The sequence below is a fragment of the Vigna radiata genome, unplaced genomic scaffold (assembly GCF_000741045.1).
Source record: "Vigna radiata var. radiata cultivar VC1973A unplaced genomic scaffold, Vradiata_ver6 scaffold_239, whole genome shotgun sequence".
Classification (NCBI taxonomy): domain Eukaryota; kingdom Viridiplantae; phylum Streptophyta; class Magnoliopsida; order Fabales; family Fabaceae; genus Vigna; species Vigna radiata.
Genome location: NW_014542169.1, coordinates 77,585 through 103,126, shown reverse-complemented (window position 1 = coordinate 103,126; position 25,542 = coordinate 77,585). Strand labels below are relative to the sequence as shown.

Genomic DNA, 25,542 nt, shown 5'->3' with positions numbered 1-25,542 from the left:
ACCGCAGCCTAGATATGCACTTCAGCAATAGATTCAGCCTCAATTACAAGGCATCTGCAGCCCAAAAATATATGGCCCAATCAGCTAATTTTTATTTCAATTAAGCACTAGAGTTAATTAGCAATTAGAGAAAAAAAATTTAAAACCTATTTAAACAAAATAAAGAAAAGAATTTTTTTTCATTAAAATATATTCCAAAAGTACTAATTTCTTATTTATTAACAAAAGACTAAAAATTGTTCCTAAAAGCCTAATTCTAACTACAATTTTATAAAACTAAAGAATTAAAGGAAAAACCTAAAACTATCTTAATTCTAAACAATTAAAGACTAAAATGAATTAAAAAGGACTTCTAACCTAAGAAAAATAAGTAAATTTGGAGAGTTATCATTTAGTTAGGAGGAATAATGGGTTTAGGAGTGAAGAAGGATTATGCTTAGAGTGAACTAAAATGTGTGTTTGGTTGGTGTTGGCAAGAATGATAAGAGATAGGGTGGTAGGTGTCTTCCGTAAGGGAATGGGCATAAGGTTCTTATTGTGATGGAAAGGAAGTGGAAGGATGGAGAATGAGATAGGTTTTAAGGAGTATTAGTGAGAAAGAAGAGTGAGGAGGAGACTAGAATAAAGCAGAGAAGGTTAATGTTTCGTTGAGGTTGGAAAGTTTATTTATTTTTTTTTCCTGTGCCGTTTTTTGATACTGCAGAGTATTAGGTTAAAGATTATTTTGGGTGATGGAAGTCTTTGATTTTAGAGGAAAATACTGGTGGGCTTTGGAAGATGTTGTTTGACCTAGAGTTAGGATGTTTCGTCCCTTACGTGAGCATCAGGTGGGTTGGCATGGGAGTTACATGCATTTTTGCTACTGCTTCATGAATAAGAAAGAGAAAATAATAATATATAAAGATGAGAGATAAGGAATCAAAGTTTATTGAATACATTAAATAGGGTGGGCCCTCGGGAGAAGTAATGAAAGAAGAAGAGTTTTTTTTTTTTATTTTTTTATTTTTTTATTTTTTTTATTTAATGGCATTGAAGTTTTAGGTGCAGATGCCTCACTGTTTTGTAACTTGGATTTTCCAAAGGAAAATGTTTCTTTGACAACAGAATTTTGACAACGATTTGCCAACGACAGCTGGCGTGCTCTCATTCGCTGGAATTATTAAATTTTTTTAAATCAAAACAGGCGAGGGGAAGGGCATTTGTGGAAAAGGGTTTCTGGAATACAAATGGTTCGCGCCTAAGAAAGTATCTCTCTCCACGAAATTATCTCTCTCTGCCGACACCAAACCCAAACTCTCGCTCCACGATTCCGAACTCTGCCGACGCCATCGAAGACGTGTATCTTCATCTCTGTCCGCCAATATTTGTATTGAAGGTTGACATTGAATGCTTTTGTTTCCATGATTGATTTCATCTCCGTCCGCCATTGAAGTGTTGGTTGGAAGTGTCGAAAAGGGCGAACATTGTCATCTTTTCTCCAAAGGAGAGGTTTTTTTGCTGTCGGCGTTGTTACTTGATGGGTTTCGTTCGGTATTAATCGAAAGGTATTCCAACATGGCGTTGTTACATGCACTTAATGTATTTTGTATCTATGTGAACGATTGTGAACTCTCTAACCCTCGGTCCAACATTGTTTACTCTTGGCAGGCCAACGAAATCGTTTGTCTCTGAAATAGTTGTAGTGTTGGGAGGAAGTCTGGATAGGGACCAGTGTTGTAACAATAATATCGAAAGGTACTCTTCCACTCTTATGGATTGTTTGTCGTGTCCACGTATTGTCTTTGCTGCTGCCTTGGGTTACATTTTTTTATTGGAAACCTTAAATCCTGAAATCAATAATTGTTTCCCTGTGGGTTAGAACAGTTTGAAGGATTTATTTGGTTTTTCTTTGTTTTGGGAGCTCTGTCACAGAGGTTGACAATTTTCTTTGGTGGAAAACATTTTCTTTAATTTCTGGCATCACTTAGTCGAAAGTTGATCCAAAATAACTTTTTTCTCAATTGTTCTTAAAAGCAAGAATACAAATGATAAAATAAACTTCTTTTTTTGCATGTTGTGAGTAGTAGAATGGTTGGGTGATTGTTATCGTGTTACAGTCCTTAATCTTAGTGATTGAGAATCAATGTACAAGGCATGTATTTTAGGTTAGACTGTCGCCTTGATGCCATTTTGTATGATTAATGGATAAAAAGTATGTCAAATTTCATTGAAGTACCAAAATTGTGACTCATGTGGATTTATCATTTAATTTCTGAGTAGTCTTTGCTTTGAAATAACTGCAAAGTGAAAAAGATGCAGTTTGGTTCTTTGTATTTGAATAAATAGCATTATTTTTAGGTGTTAAATTAAATCTGTTATGTCATTGTTTATTATTTTTTTAACTGTATTATAATTTGTCGTTGTAGGTGTTTGAATTTTTTACATATGGAATCGTCTAAAAGCAAAGTAAGTACAGTTCTGTCATGTGTCATTTGTTTTGACTTTTTGGAGCAGTAAAATGGACTTTGTTAATTAATATTGTTTTACAGTGGCAATGTCGAGGTTGGGTGAAATCATCCTATGTTGTGGACATGAATTGTTTACTACAATCCAGGCATGAGAGGCGCATACAACAAACTCCTTTCAAATGGTTTTTAGAGATTGTAGATCCGATAGAGCTGAACATGAAAATGATGAAATAGTTGGTTTGTCGATGGGTTCCGCCCCATCAATCATTTAGAGTTAGGCAAGAAATGGTTCCTTTTAATGTTGTGGACGTGGTGATGACTTTAGGGTTAGGAGTAGGTGGGTTGGAGGTTCCTTTTGATGAAACAATTGTAGGTAAAGTTGGAGAGTTGTTTAATTCCAACACAATCACATTGAAAGACATAATAAACATTTTTAATAACATTGTTGTTAATGAAGATGTTAATGTAGATGTCGTATGTCGTTTGTATATATTAGTTTGTTTTGTGGTGTTTTTAGATGATTTGTCTAGTTTTAGATGATTTGCATGCTTTATGTAATTATGATTGGAGTACGGCCATACACACATATCTTGTAAAGAGTTTAAATAGATGTAATAAGAAAATTCTGACTGGAGAGATTGATGATTCTCTAAGCATTAGTGGGGCTGCTGCTGTTTTGCAGGTATGGTTCTTTGTTTTTTTTGGTATCAATTCTGTTTATTAAGTTAATTAATTGATTGTAAGAAGTTTGGTGATGACTTTTTTTTGGCTTTCATTGTAGCTTTGGGTGTATGAACGGCTGTGTTTGCATGGTAATACTTCTCTTAAGGTATTTCCACGGATTCTGCGATTTCGTTCATTAGATTATGGCACGGCAGAAATAGAAGTTTTGTTCCAGAAAGGAGAGGTAAGTAACTTTGTCAACACATAATATTTATGTTATTTTGTGAATTGTAGAGTTGTTAGTTGAATGATAAGATGAATTTCGTTTTTGTTAGGTACAATTTGATTGGTACCTTTCATCCAGTGATCATCAAAATCCTATCATCCGTGCTGCATTGAATATGGATGTTGTGGGAACCAGTGACGAAGCACCTCAAAAAGGTGATGGTAGTTATGAATCTGCACTTGCTTCAAGAGTGGAGAAAATAAAAAGAAACAACGAAAGAATGAGAAACCTAAAGGATGAAATAGCTGCTTTAAGGAAGGAACTTAGTCATCAAAGAAAGATGAGAAAATTTGAACAATATCCTTCCGTTCATGTTGCTGGTGAGGGGAATGAAGAAGCAGCAGAAGGTGACGCACATGAAGCAACAACACATGTAGAAGCTGCAGCTGAACAAGGTGCACATGAAGAAGCTTTACCTAAAGAAGGTACACATGAAACACCTATTTATGAACCAGCTGCAGATGAAGAAGTTGGTGATGAAGAATCCGTAGAGCAGCCACGAACTTTCATCGACATTGGTTATGACGAGGATGAAGTAAATGTTGATGTTGAACCGATGGTCGTAGAGCCGTTGTATACCTTTGTTGGTGATCCAAGAGAAACGGTTGATGTGTTTATGTTGTACTTCCTTGTGACGCGCAAAGGCATTGTACAGAGGTAACATGCGATGACTTTATTTGTATTTGTTCACAATTATATTTGGTACCTGATATGATTTTGTAAATTTTTCAGCTATGTTTGTGAAATAATGGGTCAATTGCTGACCACCAAGGATTGTAACTCTTTAGGGCATAGAGAATGTGTAGACAACATGGTAATTATAGAGTTGACCTCTATTAATGTTCTTTTTATTGTAGAAGTTGAATAAGTTCATGTTACAGTTATGTTTTTTTCGTAGGTTATAATTTTTGCAGCAACCATGTTCATGTACTTTGAGAAAAGGTCGACTGGATCCATAAAGCGGATTATATTCAGTCCAATGTTTGCGGTAAAAGCTTTAATTGCAGTTTGTTTATTTTGTCTTTATATTGGCTATTCTTTTATGCACACGGTTGTTTATTGATTAAGTATGTCGTTTTGTTTAAGACCCATTTTCTGAACGACAATAAAAAAAGAATTGGCAAAAGACATGTGTGGCAACTTAGTGATTACCGGGCTTATTTCTGAAATGATCTAGTGAGAATGGAAGATTTATTGAATGCTGATTGGGTAAGATTACTGAACTTTTTAATTAGGTAGTAGTTAATTTAACATGAAGCTCTTATTTTGACTTATTAAAAATAAATTTTGTAGGTGTTCATCCCAGTTGTTAGTAGTGGTCACTGGTGGTGCTATGCACTGAAGGTCTGCACCATGCAGTTTTTTGTGATTGACTCATTGGACAAGGGAATCAGAGGACGTTCTGGGATTGACAGAAGCATTATATGTTTTAGAGTTGTTGTTGAGTGGTCAGCAATTTAGTCATTCTTTATTTGACCTTGTTTTGGTTATTTGTGTACAAAACAGGCTAAAAATATTCAACACTTTTGGGGTTTGCTTACATCTACATTGGAAGATTCTAAGATTGGTTTGAATGTTCAAGAAGCGAAAATTCCTGTCCAACCTAACACGTAAAACTTTATTGGGATTAATGATGAAGTGTTTCTGTTTTCATTAAGACAAGTAATGGATGTATTTTGATTTTGTGTACAGATTCGATTGTGGTGTCATCATGATGAAAGTCTTCGAAATTTGGGATGGAGAGGACAAATATGATGGCAAAAGCATGCCTAATTATACTACAGTTCTGTAAATTTTTGAATTTCTAAATATAACATTATATATTTAATTTTTTTCTAAAGTGATATGCATGTTACTTTCAGGATCAATTGACTGAGTTTAGGAAGAAGTATTTAATTGACTGGATCTTAGACGAGGACAATGTTCGAAGATTTTCAATTCTGAAGCTTTTTGGATTACTATAGGAAATTAGAAATTTGTTGGTTTAGATGGTTATTTTATAGCACTTGAATAGACAATGTAATCATTTACATTATTGCAAATTATGAGAGATTTGTGGAAATTTATATGAAATGACAACAACTAAGTTTTGTAAGAGTGTAATGAATTATTTTTTTTTTTNATATTTTGACACAATTGTATGGAGACAGATTCAAGGAAATCAATACAGCTATAAAGTATTGTTCATGAGTAATTTCTGGTTATCATTTTCTGTGTGTGTAATGGATTACAGTGAGCCTGTAATAGCTTACGAGTGCGTGTGTAATCAATTACCAACATGTTGTAATCGGTTACCATTGAGAGTCTGGGATTAAGGGTCTGTAAGAGTGTATGATCCATGTGCAAGTGTGAGGAAGGGGGACTGTGTGAGTGATTCGCCTGTGTAATCGATTACGGTCATGCTGTAAGCGATTACATTCGCATTTGTACGAAAAGTCCAACGCTGCTCCCTGCCCTTGCTAGAGGGGGCTCCCCAGTGTGTTGTTGGTCATGACTTGGTTATTTTCCAGGTCTGTAAGAGTGTTTGATCCAAGTGCAACTGTGAGGAAGGGGGACTGTGTGAGTGATTCGCCTGTGTAATCGATTACGGTCATGCTGTAAGCGGTTACATTCGCATTTGTACGAAAAGTCCAACGCTGCTCCCTGCCCCTACTAGAGGGGGCTCCCTAGTGTGCTGTTGTTGGTCATGACTTGGTTATTTTCCAGGTTTTTAAGAGTGTTTGATCCAAGTGCAAGTGTAAGGAAGGGGGACTGTGTGAGTGATTCGCCTGTGTAATCGATTACGGTTATGCTGTAAGCGATTACAATCGCATTTGTACCAAAAGTCCAACGCTGCTCCCTACCCCTGCTAGAGGGGGCTCCCCAGTCTGCTGTTGGTCATGACTTGGTTATTTTCCAGGTCTGTAAGAGTGTTTGATCCAAGTGCAAGTGTGAGGAAGGGGGATTGTGTGAGTGATTCGCCTTTGTAATCGATTACGGTCATGCAGTGTGCGATTACATTGGCATGTGTACCAAAAGTCCAACGCTGCTCCCTGACTCTGCTATAGGGGGCTCCCTAGTGTGTTGTTGTTTGTCATGACTTGGTTATTTTCTAGGTTGATAGTCTGGGATGACATGTCCCTTCCTGAGGACCAACACGTGTTCAGTGGTTGAGAGTTCGAGACTCTTTGAGCCTGTGTAATCGATTACGGTCATGCTGTAAGCAATTACATTGACATGTGTACCAAAAGTTCAACGCTGCTCCCTGCTTCTGGTTGAGGGGGCTCCCCAATTTGCTGTTGTTGGTCTTTCATCCAAGTTAATTGGTGTATATTTCATCCAAGTTCATAAAATATAATGTTGTACAAACAGAAAGATACTAAAATTAGAAGACTAGGTGAAAATTTTTTCCATATTCATTGATCCATGCCATGTACATTGATACCATAATACCATCTGAAAACAAAATAAAGCAATCATCGTCAACGATGATGAAGTCATTCTAATACATATTACAGTCATCCTAGTACCAATTACAGTCATCCCAATAAATATTACAGTCATCCAAAGCAAAAGAAGGAATTATAGTGAACATTACTATAGTAATCCTTAAAAGATTCAAAGTAACCTGCAAACAAAAACAAAGATCAACAGTTATGTCTGCATAATATCATTACACTAGGTTAGAGTTCTCTCCATTGTTGTTGTCTGGTACTTTCGATGTAGATGGTTTTAGATGACGAGGATATATCAATTTTCGCATAATTTCAGCCATATTTGGTTCTTCCAGCACAAGGGATCGAATGAATGGTTTGGGTGTCTCCATGACGAGTTCCTTTTTGGGAGGACATATGTCAGCGCCAAATACTTTGATTACATTCCGAAGCACTATGTTAACATAATAGTTTGGTGGAAATGCACTAAATGCACGAACCTAAGTGAAAAGAAGCAAAAAATATGAGTAACAATACCAAAAATTATGGAGTATAAATAGATCTATGAATAAGACGGGTTACATTGTTAAGTATCATAACGCAACCAAGACCGATATGTGGACCAAAAGATGGATCTTTAAGAACTTTCTTATGTAAGGACGCCTTCATAGTCCCAGTAGGGTACTGGCCACATTTAATATTACATTAGATTAAGTTAGCGAACCAACCCTATGTTATTGATAAATATTACCTTTAGACTCAGTTTCATATCACCAAGTCCATTCGGGTGACACTCCTTAACAATACAAACAACAAGGTGAAGGGTTGACATTGATTTTGCTGTGTGTAGGTGAGTGACGTTATTAATATCACCCTCTTTCACAATATTTGCATTTGATTCTTAACTTTAGTATCATCTGGAAATATTTTTTCAATTACAAAGTTTATAGAAATACTGACCATGGTGTTTGATGTACATCTCAGCCCATTTCCATGCATTTGAATTGAATTCTCTTTCATATGTTGCTTTAGCAACATCCTCAGCAAATTGTTGGGTGGTATGAGGATCATCACTTATCCTATTCATCATGGCTGCCTGCACATTCCCAGTCGGACCAGGAATCAATGATGAGGAACTATCACATTTCTTCAAGAAAGATTGCAGAACGTCGTCGTCAATTTCAAGACCTTCCCAAGCATCCATGGTCTTCTTACCTGAAAGAAGAATATAATTTATTAACCAGAGATATTAAGTTGGAAACTGGAAACCGTGTAGTGAAGAATACACATTACTTCGAACAGGTGTTTTGGAATTTTGGATTTGGATTTATATTCAAAGTGACTTCGTAGGGCGTAATGTGTGGTCCTATATAAAGAGCAAAAAAGTTGATAAATAAATGTTATTAAAAAAATACTTTAACATTAAATTATTTATGTTTGATGTTATTAAATAAATGTTATCACAATTCCACTCACCTTGTAAACCTTTTTCATGCATTTAATGAAGGAGATTTCATGGAACTAACACTGCAGATTGCTTTTTCACACATTTTCCCACGCATTAGGATAACTTTTTTCTTATTTAGTGAAAGTTGCATTTAATGTGTGCATTTATACTTACTTCTACACTCCACCTTTTTCCATACCTAATATATGACATGCATTAAATGCTGCTACCCTCCTTAAACACCGTATACCGTAGTATTCATTTGTTTCTTTGCATTAATTGCTTTTACCTTAAACCATTTAACTTTGAATATCTCATCTTTTGCAATACTTGTGGTCGTTCTCACCAGACGTCCCCTTCGAAGTTAACTACAGCAACATTTAAATGCATAGTGTGGTTATTGGTGGTTGGTTAGAAGCAGAGCAAGAACATTAAAACACGAGTATATTGAAGCATTGAAGGCCTTCAACTGGAAGTCTACATGTAAGTACGGTCCACCAACTAAATTTCTAACGTCTTCCATTTTCTTAAATTTATTGGTGGAACCATTTCTTACAACGTTGTTTCATATATTTATGACTTCCATATGTATCAGTTGCTTTGTTTAGTTATTTAATTTTTTAAGCAATCTAGGTAGGTAATACATTCATTCTAAGGCTGCACAGTTGTCGACATTAAATGACTATGGATGGTGAAAGCATTGAGGAATTTAATACCATAGATGATAGTTTTTCAGAGATTGTTCCTACTTTGAACATGTGTTTTGACACTATGGAAGAAGCAAAGAAATTTTATTGTGAGTATGGAAAAAGACGTGGTTTTGGTGTTCGAACAAGAACTTCAAAGAAGGACAAAAATAACCAAGTGTATTACTTGAGATTAGTATGTTCAAGCGAAGGTAGATATGTTTCTAACATTCGTCCTGAAGTGAAAACCCTACCTAGTCAAACTAATCAATGCCTTACTGGAATAACATTTGCTCGAAAAGATGACAAATGGGTTGTTAGGACTGTTGTTGTAGAGCACAGTCATGAGCTTTGTCCACAAACCTCCAATCTCATTCGTGGCAATAGAAAATTGAACATGCATGNGAAACACACATTGNAAGTTAACGATGACNNCNGTGTACGTATAAACAAGAGNTTTCTTAGCATGGTCAGTGANGCTGGTGGATATGAAAATATGGAATTTATGGAGAGAGATGCTAGAAACTTCATCGGTCAACATAGAAGGTCAGTTTGTAAGGAGGGGGATGGTCAGACACTACTACGTCACTTTTCAAAAATGAGAGACCTCAATAACGATTTCTTCTACGAACTAGAAATGGATGAAGGAAATAGAATTACTAGTGTATTTTGGGCGGACGCTAAAAGCCGAGCTGCTTGTGAAGAATTTGGTGATGTGGTGTCTTTTGATACTACTTATTTAACAAACAAATATGACATGCCATTTGCTCCATTTGTGGGAGTAAACCATCATGGACAATCCATCCTACTTGGTTGTGGATTACTTTGATCAGAGGACACTACGTCATTTGTGTGGTTATTCCAGACTTGGTTAAGATGTATGGGCAACAAGGCACCAGACAATATTGCTACAGACCAGTGTAAGGCAATGGGGCTAATGCAATTGAAGAAGTCTTCCCCAGAACAAAACATAGGTGGTGTTTGTGGCACATAATGAAAAAGATACCTGAAAAATTGCAAGGCTATAAAAATTATCTTGCTATCAAGAACGATGTGAAAGTGCTTGTATATGACTGTTGTTCCACAGTTGACTTTGAAATGGGTTGGAAAGAAGTACTCAGGAAACACAACTTAGAAAATAATGAATGGTTAGGAAATTTGTACGATGAGTGACACATGTGGGTGCCTTGCTACTTGAAAAATAATTTTTGGGCGGGTATGTCCACAACTCAAAGAAGTGAGGGAATGAATGCTTTTTTTGATGGATTCATCAATTGAAGTACGACACTTCAACAATTTGTGGTTCAATATGATAATGCTCTTAAATTCAAAGCCCAAAAAGAAATAGAAGCCAACTTCTCTTCCCTTAATACAATGGTTGCTTGTGGGTCTCAATCACCTATTGAAAGACAATTTCAAGTTGAGTACACACATGCAAAATTTGAGGAAGTACAGAATGAGTTTCGGTCTAGGATGAATTGTTTCATCAAAGACACGGTCAAGGACTGTATTTCTAACAAGTACACGATCAAAGAAGAGTGCATGTGGGATGGAAAATGTTTCGCCAAATATTACGATGTTCAATTTGATCCTCTTACAAAGGAAACAAGTTGCTCTTGTCTACTATTTGAGTTTAGATGTATTATTCGTAGGCATTGCCTACTGGTTCTCGGTCAGGAAGATGTGCAAAATGTCCCCTNCAAATACNTGCTCCNTCGTTGGAGTAAAAATANCAGANGAAAGCACACANTGATTAGGGCAGGTTACAGTTCTTTGCATCAGGAACCCAAGATGCAAAGATACCAAACGTTGTGTAAGCGGTTCTATGACATAGCTGAGGCTGCTTGTGAATCTCAATCAGCGTCTAATGAATTGGAAAAAGAATTGAATTCTCTTGGTAAAAAGTTTGGAGTCAATACATCATTACGAAATAACATAGTAAGTGAGGAAGGACAACTCAGGTATGAAAATCCAGTTACTGATAGTCCATCGTACACCGCATGTGGAAGTAGTGATGTACTTGTTCGCAGTCCTGTGGCGGTGAAGCGTAAAGGCCGACCAAGAACTAACAGATTGAAGTCAAGTGTTGAAACACTAAGCAGAAAAAGGAAAACCACTTCAAGGAAACATGCTTCAACAAGAACACTTCAACAAAATGTGAGTACTATGATTCATGTTAATCTATAATTATGCCTTATTTATGTCACATAGTGCTCATATATGTTGCTTTCTGATCTCAGGAAACAACTACCTCTACTCTTACACAATCTGAAGAGGTCCTTCGTTATTCAAACGAAACGCAACAAGTTTCACAACTATCTGAAATGCCTTCACTTGGCTTTATGTCATTGTTATCTGCTGTTCATAATAATTTTGATAACTCACTTTGATGATGTTTGTTATTATTAGATCATCTTTTATTTTGATATATTTTTCAAAACTCTTTTCCACAGTTTTGACAGGTTAATCTTTGGAATAACATTATGCGAAACAAACTAACTGCTCTGGTAATCGATTACAATGTCAGTTGTAATCGATTACAGTAGCATGACAACAAACAGATGAAGTGGCGCTACAGACACAATTAATTACCTCCATCAATTCTTCATAACCGTTACCCACCTCACCCACTACCCCATTAGTTATTAATTATGGTTATAACCCACTTGGCAAAAGGAAAACGTTCCTCACTGCAAATTAATCACAACGTCCATTCCTCTTTTCCAAACCCTAAAGACCACTAATGGCGGATCGTGCACAGAAGAAACGGCGGGCTTCCTCTTCCAAAGGGGGATCTCGAAGTCGCCCATCACCTTCCCCTCCAACGTCGCCACCATTAACATGTAATGAAATGTTCTCTACGACGAGCAATACGAAAGGTTCACTGCACATTTCTGTGAGCGTCCAATCCTTGAAGGGAAGTACCTTGACGACGTGTTTTCGGAAGCCGGAGAATTCGAATTTTACGAAATTTTGACAAAGGCTGGGCTAAGTGAATTTGTTGCTTTTAGACGCCACTACTACCCCGAATTAGTTCGAGGTTTTTACAGCAATATGCGTATATCAGACTCTAGAGTCATTCGAAGCGAGGTTAAGCAGGTGAAAATGGCAATCAAACCTACTCTTTTTCATAAACTAACTTCAATTCCTTGCGTTGGTGTTCGTTTTGAAGGACATGTAGTTGATGAGTGGAAGGAGGAATACAATTCTCTTACTGTTAGGCAAATGATTTGTAAACCAGATCCACGACCAATCAATAGAGGAAGACTATTGGCTGGACGTATGAAGTTCGAATGTAGATTACTTCATTATGTAATTTGTCGCATATTACTTCCTCGCTCAACCAATGTTGCACAAGCAAAGGAGGAGGACATTATGTTGATATGGGCAATGATGAATTCTCTTGAGATTAACTGGGGCCATGTCATTCGAAACAGGATGAAAATGGTTACAAGGGACAAAGCCCAACTCCCATATCCGCATGTAATTACCACCTTCTTGGAACACTTCGGTGTCCGTACAGAAACTGACCCTTTCACCGAAGTCAAGGATAGACAGAGGATTGGTTACGATGTTTTTACATCCATGGGTTATGAAAAAAACACTGAAGGAGTATGGGTTTGCAAAGATGATGTTCACATTGATGAAGAAGAAGGTAATGAAGAAGCAAATGATGGTAATGAAGAACAAGAAGAAAGACAATCGTCTCCAATTCCAGATGAATCATCTTCTGCCACATTGACTGAAGTAATGACACAGATAAAAGATTAGACACAATTGAAGGTCGAGTTCAAAGTGTGAAGGAACAACTTATTGACCTCCGCAACGAACGACATTCAGCTTCTTAGATTAAATTTCATTGTTGGCTGCTATCTTACCTTTCTTTTCAGAACTTGTTCTTTTGTTAAATTTTGTTTAGTGTTTAAATTAATGTATGTTGCTTTTATTATTCTTATCACTTCTCACATTACTCAGTAAACCTCATTTCGACTTTGAATTGTGTTGCATATTGAAGTTCTAACATATACTTTTAAAAACTTTGTCATAACAAATACAAAAGACGAGGTAGTACATTAAAAACTTTCAAAAACAATGCAGTAAGGGAAGTTCGGGAGCCATTATGTAATTTGTAGGGAGTACGCAAGAGGTTTTCGTACAAAATCATTTCTGCTACTTGTAATTGCTTACAATTGAATGTAATCGATTGCACTGATGACGTTTTCGTTCACTAAATTTCAAGGCAATTGTAATCACTTACAGTGGGGTCCTGAGGAAGGGACATGTCATCCCAGACTCTCAACCTGGAAAATAACCAAGTCATGACCAACAACAGCAAACTGGGGAGCCCCCTCTACCAGGGGCAGGGATCAGCTTTGGAGTTCTGGTACAAATGCGAATGTAATCGCTTACAACATGTTCGTAATCAATTACACAGGCAAATCACTGACACAGTCCCCCTACCTCACACTTGCACTTGGATTAAACACTCTTACAAACCCCTAATCCCAGACTCTTAACCTGGAAAATAATCAAGTCATGACAAAAAGCACACCGGGGAGCCCTCTCTAGCAGGGGCAGGGAGCAGCGTTAGACTTTTGGTACAAATGTGAATGTAAATCGCTTACAGCATGACCGTAATCGATAATACATGCAAATCACTCATAGTCACCCTTCCTCACACTTGCACTTGGATCAAACACTCTTACAGACCCCTAATCCCAGATTCTCAACCTGAAAAATAAACAAGTCATGACCAACAGCACACTAGGGAGCCCCCTCTAGCAGGGGCAGGGAGCAGCGTTGGACTTTTCGTACAAATGCGAATGTAATCGCTTACAACATGACCGTAATCTATTACACAGGCGAATCACTCACACAGTCCCCCTTCCTCACACTTGCACATGGATCATACACTCTTACAGACCCCTAATCCCAGACTATCAACCTTGAAAATAACCAAGTCATGACCAACAACACACTAGGGAGGCCCCTCTAGCAGGGGCAGGGAGCAGCGTTGGACTTTTGGTACAAATGCGATTGTAATCGCTTACAGCATGACCGTAATCGATTACACAGGCGTATAACTCACACAGTCCCCCTTCCTCACACTTGTACTTGGATCAAACACTCTTACAGACCTGGAAAATAACCAAGTCATGACCAATAGCACACTGGGGAGCCCCCTGTAGCAGGGGCAGGGAGCAACATTGGACTTTTGGTACAAATGCGATTGTAATCGCTTATAGCATGACCGTAATCGATTACACAGGCGAATCACTCACACAGTCCCCCTTCCTCACACTTGCACTTGGATCAAATACTCTTTCACACCTGGAAAATAACCAAGTCATGACCAACAGCACATTGGGGAGCCCCCTCTAGTAGGGGCAGGGAGCAACGTTGGACTTTTGGTACAAATGCGAATGTAATCACTTACAGCATGTTCGTAATTGATTACACAGGTAAATCACTCACACAGTCCCCCTTCCTCACACTTGCACTTGGAAAAAACACTCTTACAGACCCCTAATCCCAGACTCTCAACCTGGAAAATAACCAAGTCATGACACAAAGCACACTGGGGAGCCCTCTCTAGTAGGGGCAGGGAGCAGCGTTGGACTTTTGGTACAAATGCGAATGTAATCGCTTACAGCATGATCGTAATCGATTACACAGGCAAATCACTCACACAGTCCCCCTTCCTCACACTTGCACTTGGATCAAACACTTTAACACACCCCTAATCCCAAACTCTCAACCTGGAAAATAACCAAGTCATGACCAACAGCAGACTGGGGAGCCCCCTCTGGCAAGGGCAGGGAGCAGCGTTGGACTTTTGGTACACATGCCAATGTAATCGCTTACTGCATGTGTGTAATCGATTACACAGGCGAATGACTCACACAGTCCCCCTTTCTCACACTTGCACTTGGATCAAACACTCTTACAGACCCCTAATCCAAGACTCTCAACCTGGAAAATAACCAAGTCATGACCCAAAGCACACTAGGGAGTCCTCTCTAGCAGGGGCAGGGAGCAGCGTTGGACTTTTGGTACAAATAACAATGTAATCGCTTACTGCATGTCCGTAATCGATTACACAGGCAAATCACTCACACAGTCAAAGAAACTACCCTAATTGTAATCGCTTACAGTGTCTCTGTAATCGATTACAGTAGCCCCTGGGCTTTGTCATTGCTGAACTGCAGTCAGTCAAGTTGGGTAGCCACTACTCTAGTTGTGGGGAGCGCTCCTGAGGTTTTCGTACACTATAGTTTCAGCAAATTGTAATCGCTTACCGTGTCACAGTAATCGATTACATGAGTCCCTGGGCTATGCCATTTCCAGATTAATAATGCTAATGGTAAAAACTTATATAATGTAACAAGATTAAATAGCAAAACCAAATAAAACACGTAATGAACATTGAACAAAAACTTCCATTAACCACTTCCTTTACTCACAATCAAATNAATTGATCAAAACAAACTTGTCCNTACTTAAACAACTACCNAATACTAAACTAGTAATANATAANAAANTTAATTNTTTAAAAATTTGGGACTATATCCAGTGTAGGGAGTTCTACAAGCTTTGCTTTTGTATNGCTTTCGACGTTGTCCTGTCTTCTTAACACTTTCANGGCTGGAAATTCCTCCCTNACATCCANNATCATTGTGGANATCATTTTCTTTACAAGGCGTCATGTAACNACCTTCATCTTTATTGTTATCTTCAACCAGCTCAGCCTTCAATGCAGATAGCTCTTCTTCAAGTTCTTCAATAACAACATCTTGTTCCTCTAAATGTTGGTCTAGAACAGCTAAGTCAATTANTTTTTCCTGATTATTTGACTTTTTTCCTTTCTTCACATCTTCAACATTTCGATGTACTGATGCTTTAACAGATGACTCACCCATTTCTTTCCTTGATGCACCGTACTCATCAAGCATCTACAAATTAATCACAATGACCTTTGATTAAAACCAATCACTCCAACAAATACAATAAAACAATTAAGTACATACCATACCCGTTTCCATCGCAACTTTGATAAACTTGTCACCTACACTTACAGACATCCAATGCAAAATTCTTGGATATTTAGGAACACAAGCATTTGATGGAATGAAACGATCACAAAACCACACCTGAAATACATCATAGAAGTCGTAAATACTCACTTCAATTCACAGCCTAAGAAGAATACATGCCTAAAAAATTACCTGAAACANGTATATGCAACCATCAACATAGAAATTAGTTGCACCTTTTCCTCTTTTCCATGATAAGTTTTGTTTGCAAAAACTACTAAGAAGATAATGGTACACTAAAGGAGCCCAACAAAAAGTTCCCAAATCATTTATTCTATCAACAATTTCAAACAATATTGGAAATATTGTTCTGCTACGACTAGGTAGCAATACCTCATGTATTCCACTAAAAATGTAAAGTCTGCAAACATCTATGGCAGGCAACTTTTTGTGGTTTTTCAAAACAAAATCATATATCATATCCAATTTATATTTTCCTTTGTCCTTTTCTTTATCAAAGTAGTTCCGACAATGACTTTCTAAAAGGTTCTTTTCATTCAGATTAATCTTGTCACCAACCAAAGACAACCATAAGCTTAATGTTACATCCACTTCCTTGAATTCAACAAAATATTCACCAAATACAAAAACTCCTCTTTCATCAACCCATTTAGTAAGTAAATCGCTCAAAATGTTCCTGCCAATCCTAAACTTATCCTGTAAGTCCAAAAACCATTTAAAGGGAGTCTTCGAAATAAGACACATGTGCTCCTCAATCAATAATGCATTCAAACCGGCTACATACTTTGTTTTCATTGAATGACGAACATATAACTGAAAAAAGAAATAAAAAACTCTAGTAAAAAATTCTTCCAAAAAGCAAAAAACCACAAATCCCAAGCCCCAACCCCAAAGGTAAAACCAAATACCAATACGCATCAACGTGAATGTTCATACCTTGTTGTTGGAAGACTCAATGTCATTTGATGAAGCCATACCAAAACATAAGATAAAAACTTTCTCGGAATAGCAAAGCCGAAGATTCAATGTCGCACTCAACACAGATTGCTCACCACTTCAACGCCTTCACAAAATAAACACAGTTAATACAACTTCAAAACAAAACCAAGAACGAAAAGCTAGAAAGAAATGACATACCGCTACAAAAAGAAAAACAAAACCTAAAATGGAGAAAAAGACAATGCTACCAACTACAATACAATGGAGAACGAAGACTGCGAAAATGAAGGAAAGCGAGATTGAAACACTCTGACAACGAAGGACGCCGAGATCGACACACTCTGACAACGAAGGACGCCGAGATCGAAACACTCCGACAACGACAGCCGAATGTCGAGAAGAGAGACCGCTTCAACCCTAATATAAACCTAAATTGGAGACAAACCCAACGCTTCCACGTATAAAAGATCTCTGAAAAAGACCAAGGGTATTTCCGGAAACACAAGAACTTCCCTAATTCAAATCAGATTTCGAATTAAAAAATTCTTAAAAACTAGGCCAATCCAACGCTAACACGTGGCGTTGTCAAAACGTTGGCAAAAAACCGTTGTCAACATATCGCGATCCTTTTCTAAATATATATGTATATGTATATAATAATTGATTTGTTTATGTATTGGATGAATAAATAAAGTATTGGGTGCGGCATGAAAAAGTTTATATATATATATATATATATATATATATATATATATAAAATAATAACTAATAGTATATTTTGTGTGATGTGGTTTATTTTAGTTAAAACCTTCTCTGTAAAGTGTGTAATTTATTTCTCTTAGAAGTGGTGGATTAGATTCATGAGGTGAGATTGAAACTTTAGTTCTGCTGAAGTTTTAAAGTGCTGGTAATTTTATTTTGAAATAATGGGTGACTTGGGTTCCGTGGTTTGAAATTTTATCGGAGTGGTATATTTGATGTGTAGGGTATATATTGCAGACTATGAGTATAAGTTCAGGACAATTGTATTTTTAAAACTGTGTGATTGGTTTAGAAATATGTGTTATTAAGATTGTGTATTGAAGTAATTGATCCATAGACGCGTATGTTATTTCCTTGTACTATTGTTGGTTATGTGAGAGCCTTTGTATTGCGATACAATCAGGATGTTGGGTCTTGTATAGAGACAGAGATTCGAGTGTCGCTTCCTTTTGCAAAAGGAGGTGAATGTCTCGCCCAAAGAGCTTTTCGATAAGTCGGGGAGATAGGTCTGAAGTTGCGATGGAGGACGACTCGAATCGCCCTGTTTTGCGAAACAGGTTGGGATGAAAAAGTACAAGGAAACAACATTGGTTTATGAATGAATTGATTGTGATATTTTCTTTGGAGTGGAAATGTGTTGTTTTGACTTGTTATCATTTATACTTAATTTTGATTTACTGTGTTATAAGTTATGATGATATTTCTAGTTACTCACCCTGAAAGTTTGTGGTTGTGGTTTCCACCTGCAATGATCATACTTGTACGGGAGCAGATGGCGTTGCAGATGATGCTGGAGTGCAGTAGTTTGACGAGAGGGGGAAATTAGTTCTTCTGGGATTTTATTGATTTCGTTATTTAAATTTTCTTTTCAGACTTGATGTTTCGATAAAGGTTATGATTGAGTTTTTTTGTGTTTTGTAAGAACAACGTTTATGATTTGTGATTTTAGATTCCGCGATATTATTGGAATAAAGTTTTTTTTTTCATCCGAAAACATCGATTTTATAGTAAACTATGTAAGGATGGTATTATTCTAATTTTCAAGTGACATCCAGTTAGGGGTGTTACATCAAGGATAAAAGATCTTAAACAGAATAGGGTCTTGTGTATACAACAACATGTTTTTGAGTCTTGTTGATGTCTTACTTGAGTTAGTTGTGTCCTTAATTTTAGTTCTTTTGATAATGGCTTAGAATGCCATTCATTTTTTCTGTCTATTAGGTTTAATCAATTGTAATATCTTTTGAGAATATAAATGAAATCAGTCGTTTATGGTTTAAAATTTCTTGATTGAATATTTTGAATTGATCTTCAATCGACTGAATGATTGTTGAAGCTGATTATGCACATGTTTACTGTTACATTAATTCTTCTGCATACTCACATCTTAATTGTATAATTTCTTGCATTACTGTGATTCTAAATTGCTTGATCTTCAAAAGATCCTAAAAGGTTTTGCAGGAAACATTGCTTCTAAACTTACAATTGGAGCTTCTACTAAATGAAGAGCAATGAAATCGACTTGAACAATGGATCAATCGACTATCACTTACAGCGGTTATAAATTCCATTTATTGGAATTTGATTATTCTTTTGTATGATCATTTTATATTGTTTATCTTCATTATATCTCTGTCTCTGATTGGTTGATTTATCTATGAAAATATATTGTGAGATTGTTGAAGATTGTATCTATGCTTGATTGAATTGTTTGGTATTCTGATTCTGATACAATTCTGATACATACTGATATATGCTCTGATACGTATGATAACTGCATTGTGCATCTGGTTTTGATTTTAAAACATGCAAAATGACAGGGGGAGCATTACATGATTGCATAGATTTTTTCACATGCCTACACTTTAGGGAGAGATTTTCTTTTTCATGTGAACATCTGTGACAGGGGGAGCATCATTGATTGATTAGTCTGTTTTACATTGATGCATCTCTGGTATTTCATTTATCAACATATCATTATCTAAGAGCATACCTTTTATTGCTAATGCACAAAGGGGGAGAAAAGTTTAATTGCTTACTTGCTTGATATTTGATTGCTTGATACTGTTGTTTCTAAGTAAATATTGTCTGTCTGATCTGAAATATCTTGAGATAGACTCTTGTTTGCTTGATAGATTGTTTTAAATCATTAATCACACGCTCTGATATTGTTTGCTTATATGAGCTCTGATTCAATGTGATTATATGATTGTTGTTATGTGCTGTTTGTGTACAAACATGGTTGCTTATTAATCATGGTTGTGCATCATCAAAAAAGGGGGAGATTGTTGATAAGGGAAGCACTGGTTTAGCTAAACCTTAATCTCACAGTGTTATGGTTTTTTGTGATGACAACACATTATTAATAACACATTATTTGATATGTGTTACATGTTCAATTCTTTATTGTGAATGAAATCTTGAAGAACATGTTTGTGTTGATTTTGTATATGTATGCATATTCACTGCTTTTATACATGAAATATCATTTGTGATTGCATAACATATGTTTCAGAAAAGAAAGCCACATGCACTTTGTTGAACTTATATTGTGTGGCAAAATTGCAAGTTTTAAGTTAACTTAATTATGAAGTAAGTCGATTAAAACTTGTGACTTTGCATAGATTTTCTAAAATAGTGCTGTGAGTCATTTTGCAATTAAAATATTTTCAAAACTATTTTGAAGTGTTACAATCGACTACATGCGCAGGGAATTCGACTGAGTTAGTTATTGTTTTGAAAGTTTGTTAATGTTGGTGATCTATAACAGCTATACTTCTATTGTATGTTAAAGCATTAAATACAAGTCAATTGAATTAAATGCGTAATCAATTTGGTTTTATGACTGCTGCTAATTGATTTAACTGTCATAACTATCTAAGGACGGTCGACTACATTAGTGGCATAATCGATTATAGGAGCGTCTGTTTTATAGAAACCTATAAATAGACGTGACTCTATTGATCACAGAGACTTTGGCAATTCTAACAATTTCATTTTGATATTTCAGATTGTGATCTCTGTGAACAGGCTCCAAGAACTCATTAAGAAGAAGGTGGAACTCTTTCTTTGAAGAGTTTCTTCAGGAGGAAGTGATTTGTGCTTACTGTTTGATCAAATTCTGCACTGCTAGTGTTCATCATATTGATCAAGATTTCTATCAATATTTTGAAGATTGTTGTTGTCCTGTTGGGATTACGGAAAGAGAACTTGTGGAGTTTTGTACACTTTGAGGATTGTTCAAAGTGACTTGAAGATTGTAGAAGAGGGGATATCTTGCTGTAGATCTTTGTGTTGTTGCCTATACTTTTAGTTAGAGGGTTAAAGAGATTGTCTATACTTTTGAAATTGAGGTCTCTATAGAAATCTCATTGTAAAAACCTTGACTAATATAGTGCATTGCCTTCCTGGTTGTGGAAGGACACTGTATGTAGACATTGAGGCTGAACTAGTATAAAAACTGTGTTTGATTTTCTCTATCCCTGAACTCTTTACTTTTAGTCAACTTTACATTTTGCATAGTCAATTATATATTTTCGCTACACTTAAACTTCGTGTTACTTGTGATTCAAGAAACTTTGTAAAGCTTTATACTTTGCATCTTTTTAAAAAGACTCTGATTTTTGAACCTCACCAATTCACCCCCCTCTTGGTGTTCAAATTAAGCCATCCTGTTTCCAACAGTTTTCTTATTCAGATTTACTTTTAGTTTTCTTGCTTCAATAAATCATATCATGTGTAGGTTAGTTTTTGGTTACTGTATGCTTAGTTAGATTTTACCTTTTCCATACTTTAGTTTATGTTTTATCTCCTTAAATGTTCTTGCCTTATTTTCTTTTTAAACAAATTGTATTTCTTATTACTCTTTTCTTTTTAACTTTTGTCTTTTAATTAGATTTCTTTCCCCCCTTGTTTTAATAAATAGTTAGTAAAATAACAAGATTTTAACCAAACATTTTTAAAGCTTAACTGTATCGAGTCCTTTGATTGATACCTAGGTTATCTCTTTTACTACATTAGTAGGGGAACTTAGTTTGTTCTGATTTTAGGCAACAAAAATCAGTTTAACAAGATTTTTCTGACTTACACTTAGTCATTCATCCATACTATGAATTACTTTCATATTCGTCCAAACTATCTAATACACATAGGTTGTTGCAAAAACAAAGTAGAGAACTTTTAAAAGAAAATAATGTTTTAAAAGAATAAGTAACATCATCCAAGGATGATGTGAAATCATTACAATTAAATGTTAGCAATCTTAAGATAAAGCTAACCACTTTTTAAAAAGAAAAAGAGAAAACCCTTTTTCAAAATAAAAAACTTTTAGAAGACATAGCTACAGCTGATGACGCCAAACAAGTTGAGTCTCTTAGGCATGAAAATGAAACTATTACTAAAGTGTTGAATAAAAAATTAGAAGGGAGTGATAGGTTAAAACTTTTACTAAAAGATAGTAGACATTCTTTTGATAAAAGAAGTCTAGGGTTCAACAAAAGTAATATTGTTAGCATAAAGTTGAAGCGAAGAAGTTTTGATGATGTCTAAAAATCAAGTCTCAAGTGCTCTTGGTTCAAGAAGATCTTCATGAAGACTTGTCTTGTGTTCAAGCTTTTGTAATTTAGTAGATTTATGTATACGATGTGGTTTATCTTAATTCTACGTTTTGTTTACCTTAGGTTGCGCTAAAATTCGTTTTAAATCAGAAAACCTCATTTTATACTCAAGATAATTAATTATCAAATTATAATAATCAATTATTAGTAATCAATTATGACTTGCCATAATTGATTATCACGAGCAATTATGAGAATCTTTAAACAAGTTTTTTCTATTGTGCATTCATTAAATGCATACTCAACTACCTTAAGTTGATAATTGATTATCACACGTTAATTAGTTGACAACAGATTTTTGGAGGTATCCTTGAGTGAGATTTCTATAAATTAGATTGGGACTCTCATTCTAAAACACAATATATGAAATGAGTGTATTTTGAAAATTCTTATTTGCAGTGTGCGGTGATAAGTGTTCTAGGGTTTGCGGAACTCTTGTGTTGTGACTTTGAGAACTTGACGTGTTGGCATAGAGTGAGAACTTTCACTGAGAGTGTGATTGAGTGTTGTTGTTGTTGCTGAGTTGAAAGCATGTCATACTTTGTGAAGATTAAAGGAGGTTTTCTTCCTTTGTGAAGATTCAAATGAGGTGGTCATCCTTCGCATTCGGAGGAGGTGTTCATCCCTTGTGAGTTACAGGGGAAGTGAGTTTCATCTCTTGGGGTAACAAGAGAGGTGTTCTACCCTTCAACTTCTTTATTTTTGTGATTGTAATAGTTTGTTTGTTTGTGTTAGTGAAACGTTAATTCACAATTGAGACTAACAACTGGATGTAGAATCTTTGTGATCTGAACCAGTATAAAAGTTACCTATACAATTTTCTCTCTTCCTTACTCTTTAAATTTGTTTAAATTGTTTTAAGGAATTTTTATATTTATGAGAAAATTATTAAAAGAATGATTTGCGATAAGAAACCAATTCACCCCACTATGTTTGTTGTGCATGCTAACCATTTCGTTGCATCGCTTTGACAAATACAAGCGTCACTAATAAAACCAAGAACACTAGATTTGTTAGGTCAACTAGCAATACATCAACTTCTTGGAAGATGAACATGCATACAACTAACAAACAAGGACCCAATGCAATATGGGTACCTAAGAACAAAATAATTACTCTTACAGATTTGCTTAATGACAAAAAAGAAAAACATTTCATGATACTATGATAGTGGCTGCTCACGACACATGACAGGAGAAAGGTGTATGTTCTGAAGCTTGAGGAGCAAGAAAGCAGGATCAATCACCTTTAGAGGAAACCAAAAAGGCAAAATAATTGAAATTGGAAAGATAGGTACAAACATCTCCCCTTCTATTGATGATGTTTTATTAGTAAATGGCCTAAAACATAATATACTAAGCATAAATCAATTGTGTGATAATGGAGCGAACCAATATAAAATCGACCGTGTGTTTATTACTTTATTCTCTTTAAACACTTCATTTACAAATCCTACAGTTTCCATTTATTTTAACTGATATTAAGGCTTTTGCTATTAAACAACTTTTTATTAAAGAGCAAGTTTTATTAAAACGTTGCAACACACATTTTTCAACAAATGAAAAACACTTTCTAAAAAGAATTTATTGCTTAAATTAATCTCAAATGTCGAGTATTTAACAACTTATGTAAATTTTTTTAATCCTCGAAAAAAGTGCTATATTATTTCCTTTGTAAAAAGTTTTCCAATAACACTATTCAACCACCCCTTCTACTGTTTTTTCAAGTACTTCATACGTTATTATAGTTATTAAAATGGATAATTGTATTAATACTTTATATGTTTTCTATCTATTTGTTTTGTATCAAAATTTATAATGTTTTATTTAGTAGTTTTATACTATTAAATGGGATGTTACACTATGTGTTGTGGTTAGTAGGTACATTGAACTAGGACTCAAAGAGATTATCTTGGCTCTACTAATTATCAAGCTCATATATTGAAAAGTACTTTGATAGTGAGAATTGATGCCAGTTTTTGTGAGCTAGCTTGTAGTGTGAAATAACATTGTGCTGGTAGGTCATAAGGAATTTACCTTCTCATAAGATCATACGAAAAAAAAAACTATATTTGATAGGTCTTGTAATACCTCAATTCTAGGAGTTAGTAAAATGCCTTAAAACTTAAAATTTTTCGCAATCACAATTAAAAATCTTGAAATTGAATCTAACATAACTAAAAATACTCCATTCATAACCACTCTTAAGTGTAGGTTCACAAATACATTACTCACTAAAACTTCCTTAAAAGAAACAACAAACTAAACTTTATAAAATTCCCATTGAAAGTTTATCCCATCTCTCGAACATCTACCCATCACTAGACATATCTACATCAACATTATACCATGATCACCAATTCATTATTTATATTTCATTCGTTAAGCCCTTATCCCAATCCTATCACACTAAATAACATTAATAGACAATACAACTATAACAAGCAGTACGATAACAACTCACACATTCCCTCACGATCATCCCTTTAGATTTACGCAAACTTTACTGTTAAATAAAACTTGTGCCAATATTAACCATCTCTACAAACACATGTTTTCTTCCATACTTTACCACATCATTCATGTATACCAAAACAGGACGATTTGAGTGGTCCTTGATGGGTGTCGCGGCCCATACAAATTTGATTGCAATTTAGAAATGCAGTATAACTAGGAAGTGTGACTCCTAGGTCGTCTCTCAAGGACAAAATGTGGTTCGAGAATTAGGTCAGACACGCAGTGGGGGGGGGTTGTGAAATTGGTTTTGTTTGTGAATGCAACTGACGAAATTAAAAATAAAAATTAAACACATTCGAACATCATAAAAAGCATTAAAAAGAGTAAAAATGCTAAACCCAATACTAGACTAAACAAATATCTAAACATAGTTAAATTAAATTAAATACAAAACTAAATTGAAGAAATTATAAACAACTGAACCTATATTTCAAACTAATTTAAAATAAAAGAAAATAAAAAGACATAAAGTTTATCTAAAACCTAAACTAATTTAAAATAAAAGAAAATAAAAAGACATAAAGTTTATCTAAAACCTAAACTAATTTAAAATAAAAGAAAATAAAATAAAAAAAACATAAAGTTTATCTAAAACCTAAACTAATTTAAAATAAAACAAAATAAAATAAAAATAAAAATAAAATAAAATTAAAGAAACGCTTAACTAAATATAAAATGCATATTGAATGCTTGGAATAAAAATTAAAAGAAA

At 35.4% G+C, this 25,542-nt stretch overlaps 3 protein-coding genes across 3 annotated transcripts; 2 read left to right on the top strand and 1 right to left on the bottom strand.

The window, feature by feature from the left end:
* Window positions 1-6,760: 6,760 nt before the first annotated feature.
* Window positions 6,761-8,013, bottom strand: LOC106779077. Its single transcript, XM_014667113.1, has 6 exons — window positions 7,770-8,013; window positions 7,561-7,649; window positions 7,392-7,493; window positions 7,091-7,309; window positions 6,934-7,003; window positions 6,761-6,831 (listed from the first exon to the last, which is right to left on the bottom strand). Exons 1-6 carry the CDS (start codon window positions 8,011-8,013, stop codon window positions 6,761-6,763), a joined length of 795 nt encoding a protein of 264 aa, XP_014522599.1.
* Window positions 8,014-8,940: 927 nt separating this feature from the next.
* On the top strand, window positions 8,941-9,771 carry LOC106779076 (protein FAR-RED IMPAIRED RESPONSE 1-like). Its single transcript, XM_014667112.1, has one exon. It carries the CDS (start codon window positions 8,941-8,943, stop codon window positions 9,769-9,771), a length of 831 nt encoding a protein of 276 aa, XP_014522598.1.
* Window positions 9,772-10,316: 545 nt separating this feature from the next.
* LOC106779075 (protein FAR-RED IMPAIRED RESPONSE 1-like) lies at window positions 10,317-11,332 on the top strand. The gene is made up of 2 exons (XM_014667111.1): window positions 10,317-11,099; window positions 11,183-11,332. The coding sequence occupies exons 1-2, from the start codon at window positions 10,317-10,319 to the stop codon at window positions 11,330-11,332; spliced, it is 933 nt and encodes a 310-aa protein (XP_014522597.1).
* The last annotated feature ends 14,210 nt before the right edge of the window (window positions 11,333-25,542 follow it).

What these genes read in the sequence shown, in the direction of transcription:
- LOC106779077 (XM_014667113.1), bottom strand. Translation starts at nt 8,013, where the DNA reads ATGGATGCTTGGGAAGGTCTTGAAATTGACGACGACGTTCTGCAATCT. An exon ending in ATATGAAACTGAGTCTAAAG is followed by an intron (nt 7,494 to 7,560) that starts GTAATATTTATC and finishes AAATGTGGCCAG; the next exon opens with TACCCTACTGGGACTATGAA. An exon ending in GCGTTATGATACTTAACAAT is followed by an intron (nt 7,310 to 7,391) that starts GTAACCCGTCTT and finishes CTTTTCACTTAG; the next exon opens with GTTCGTGCATTTAGTGCATT.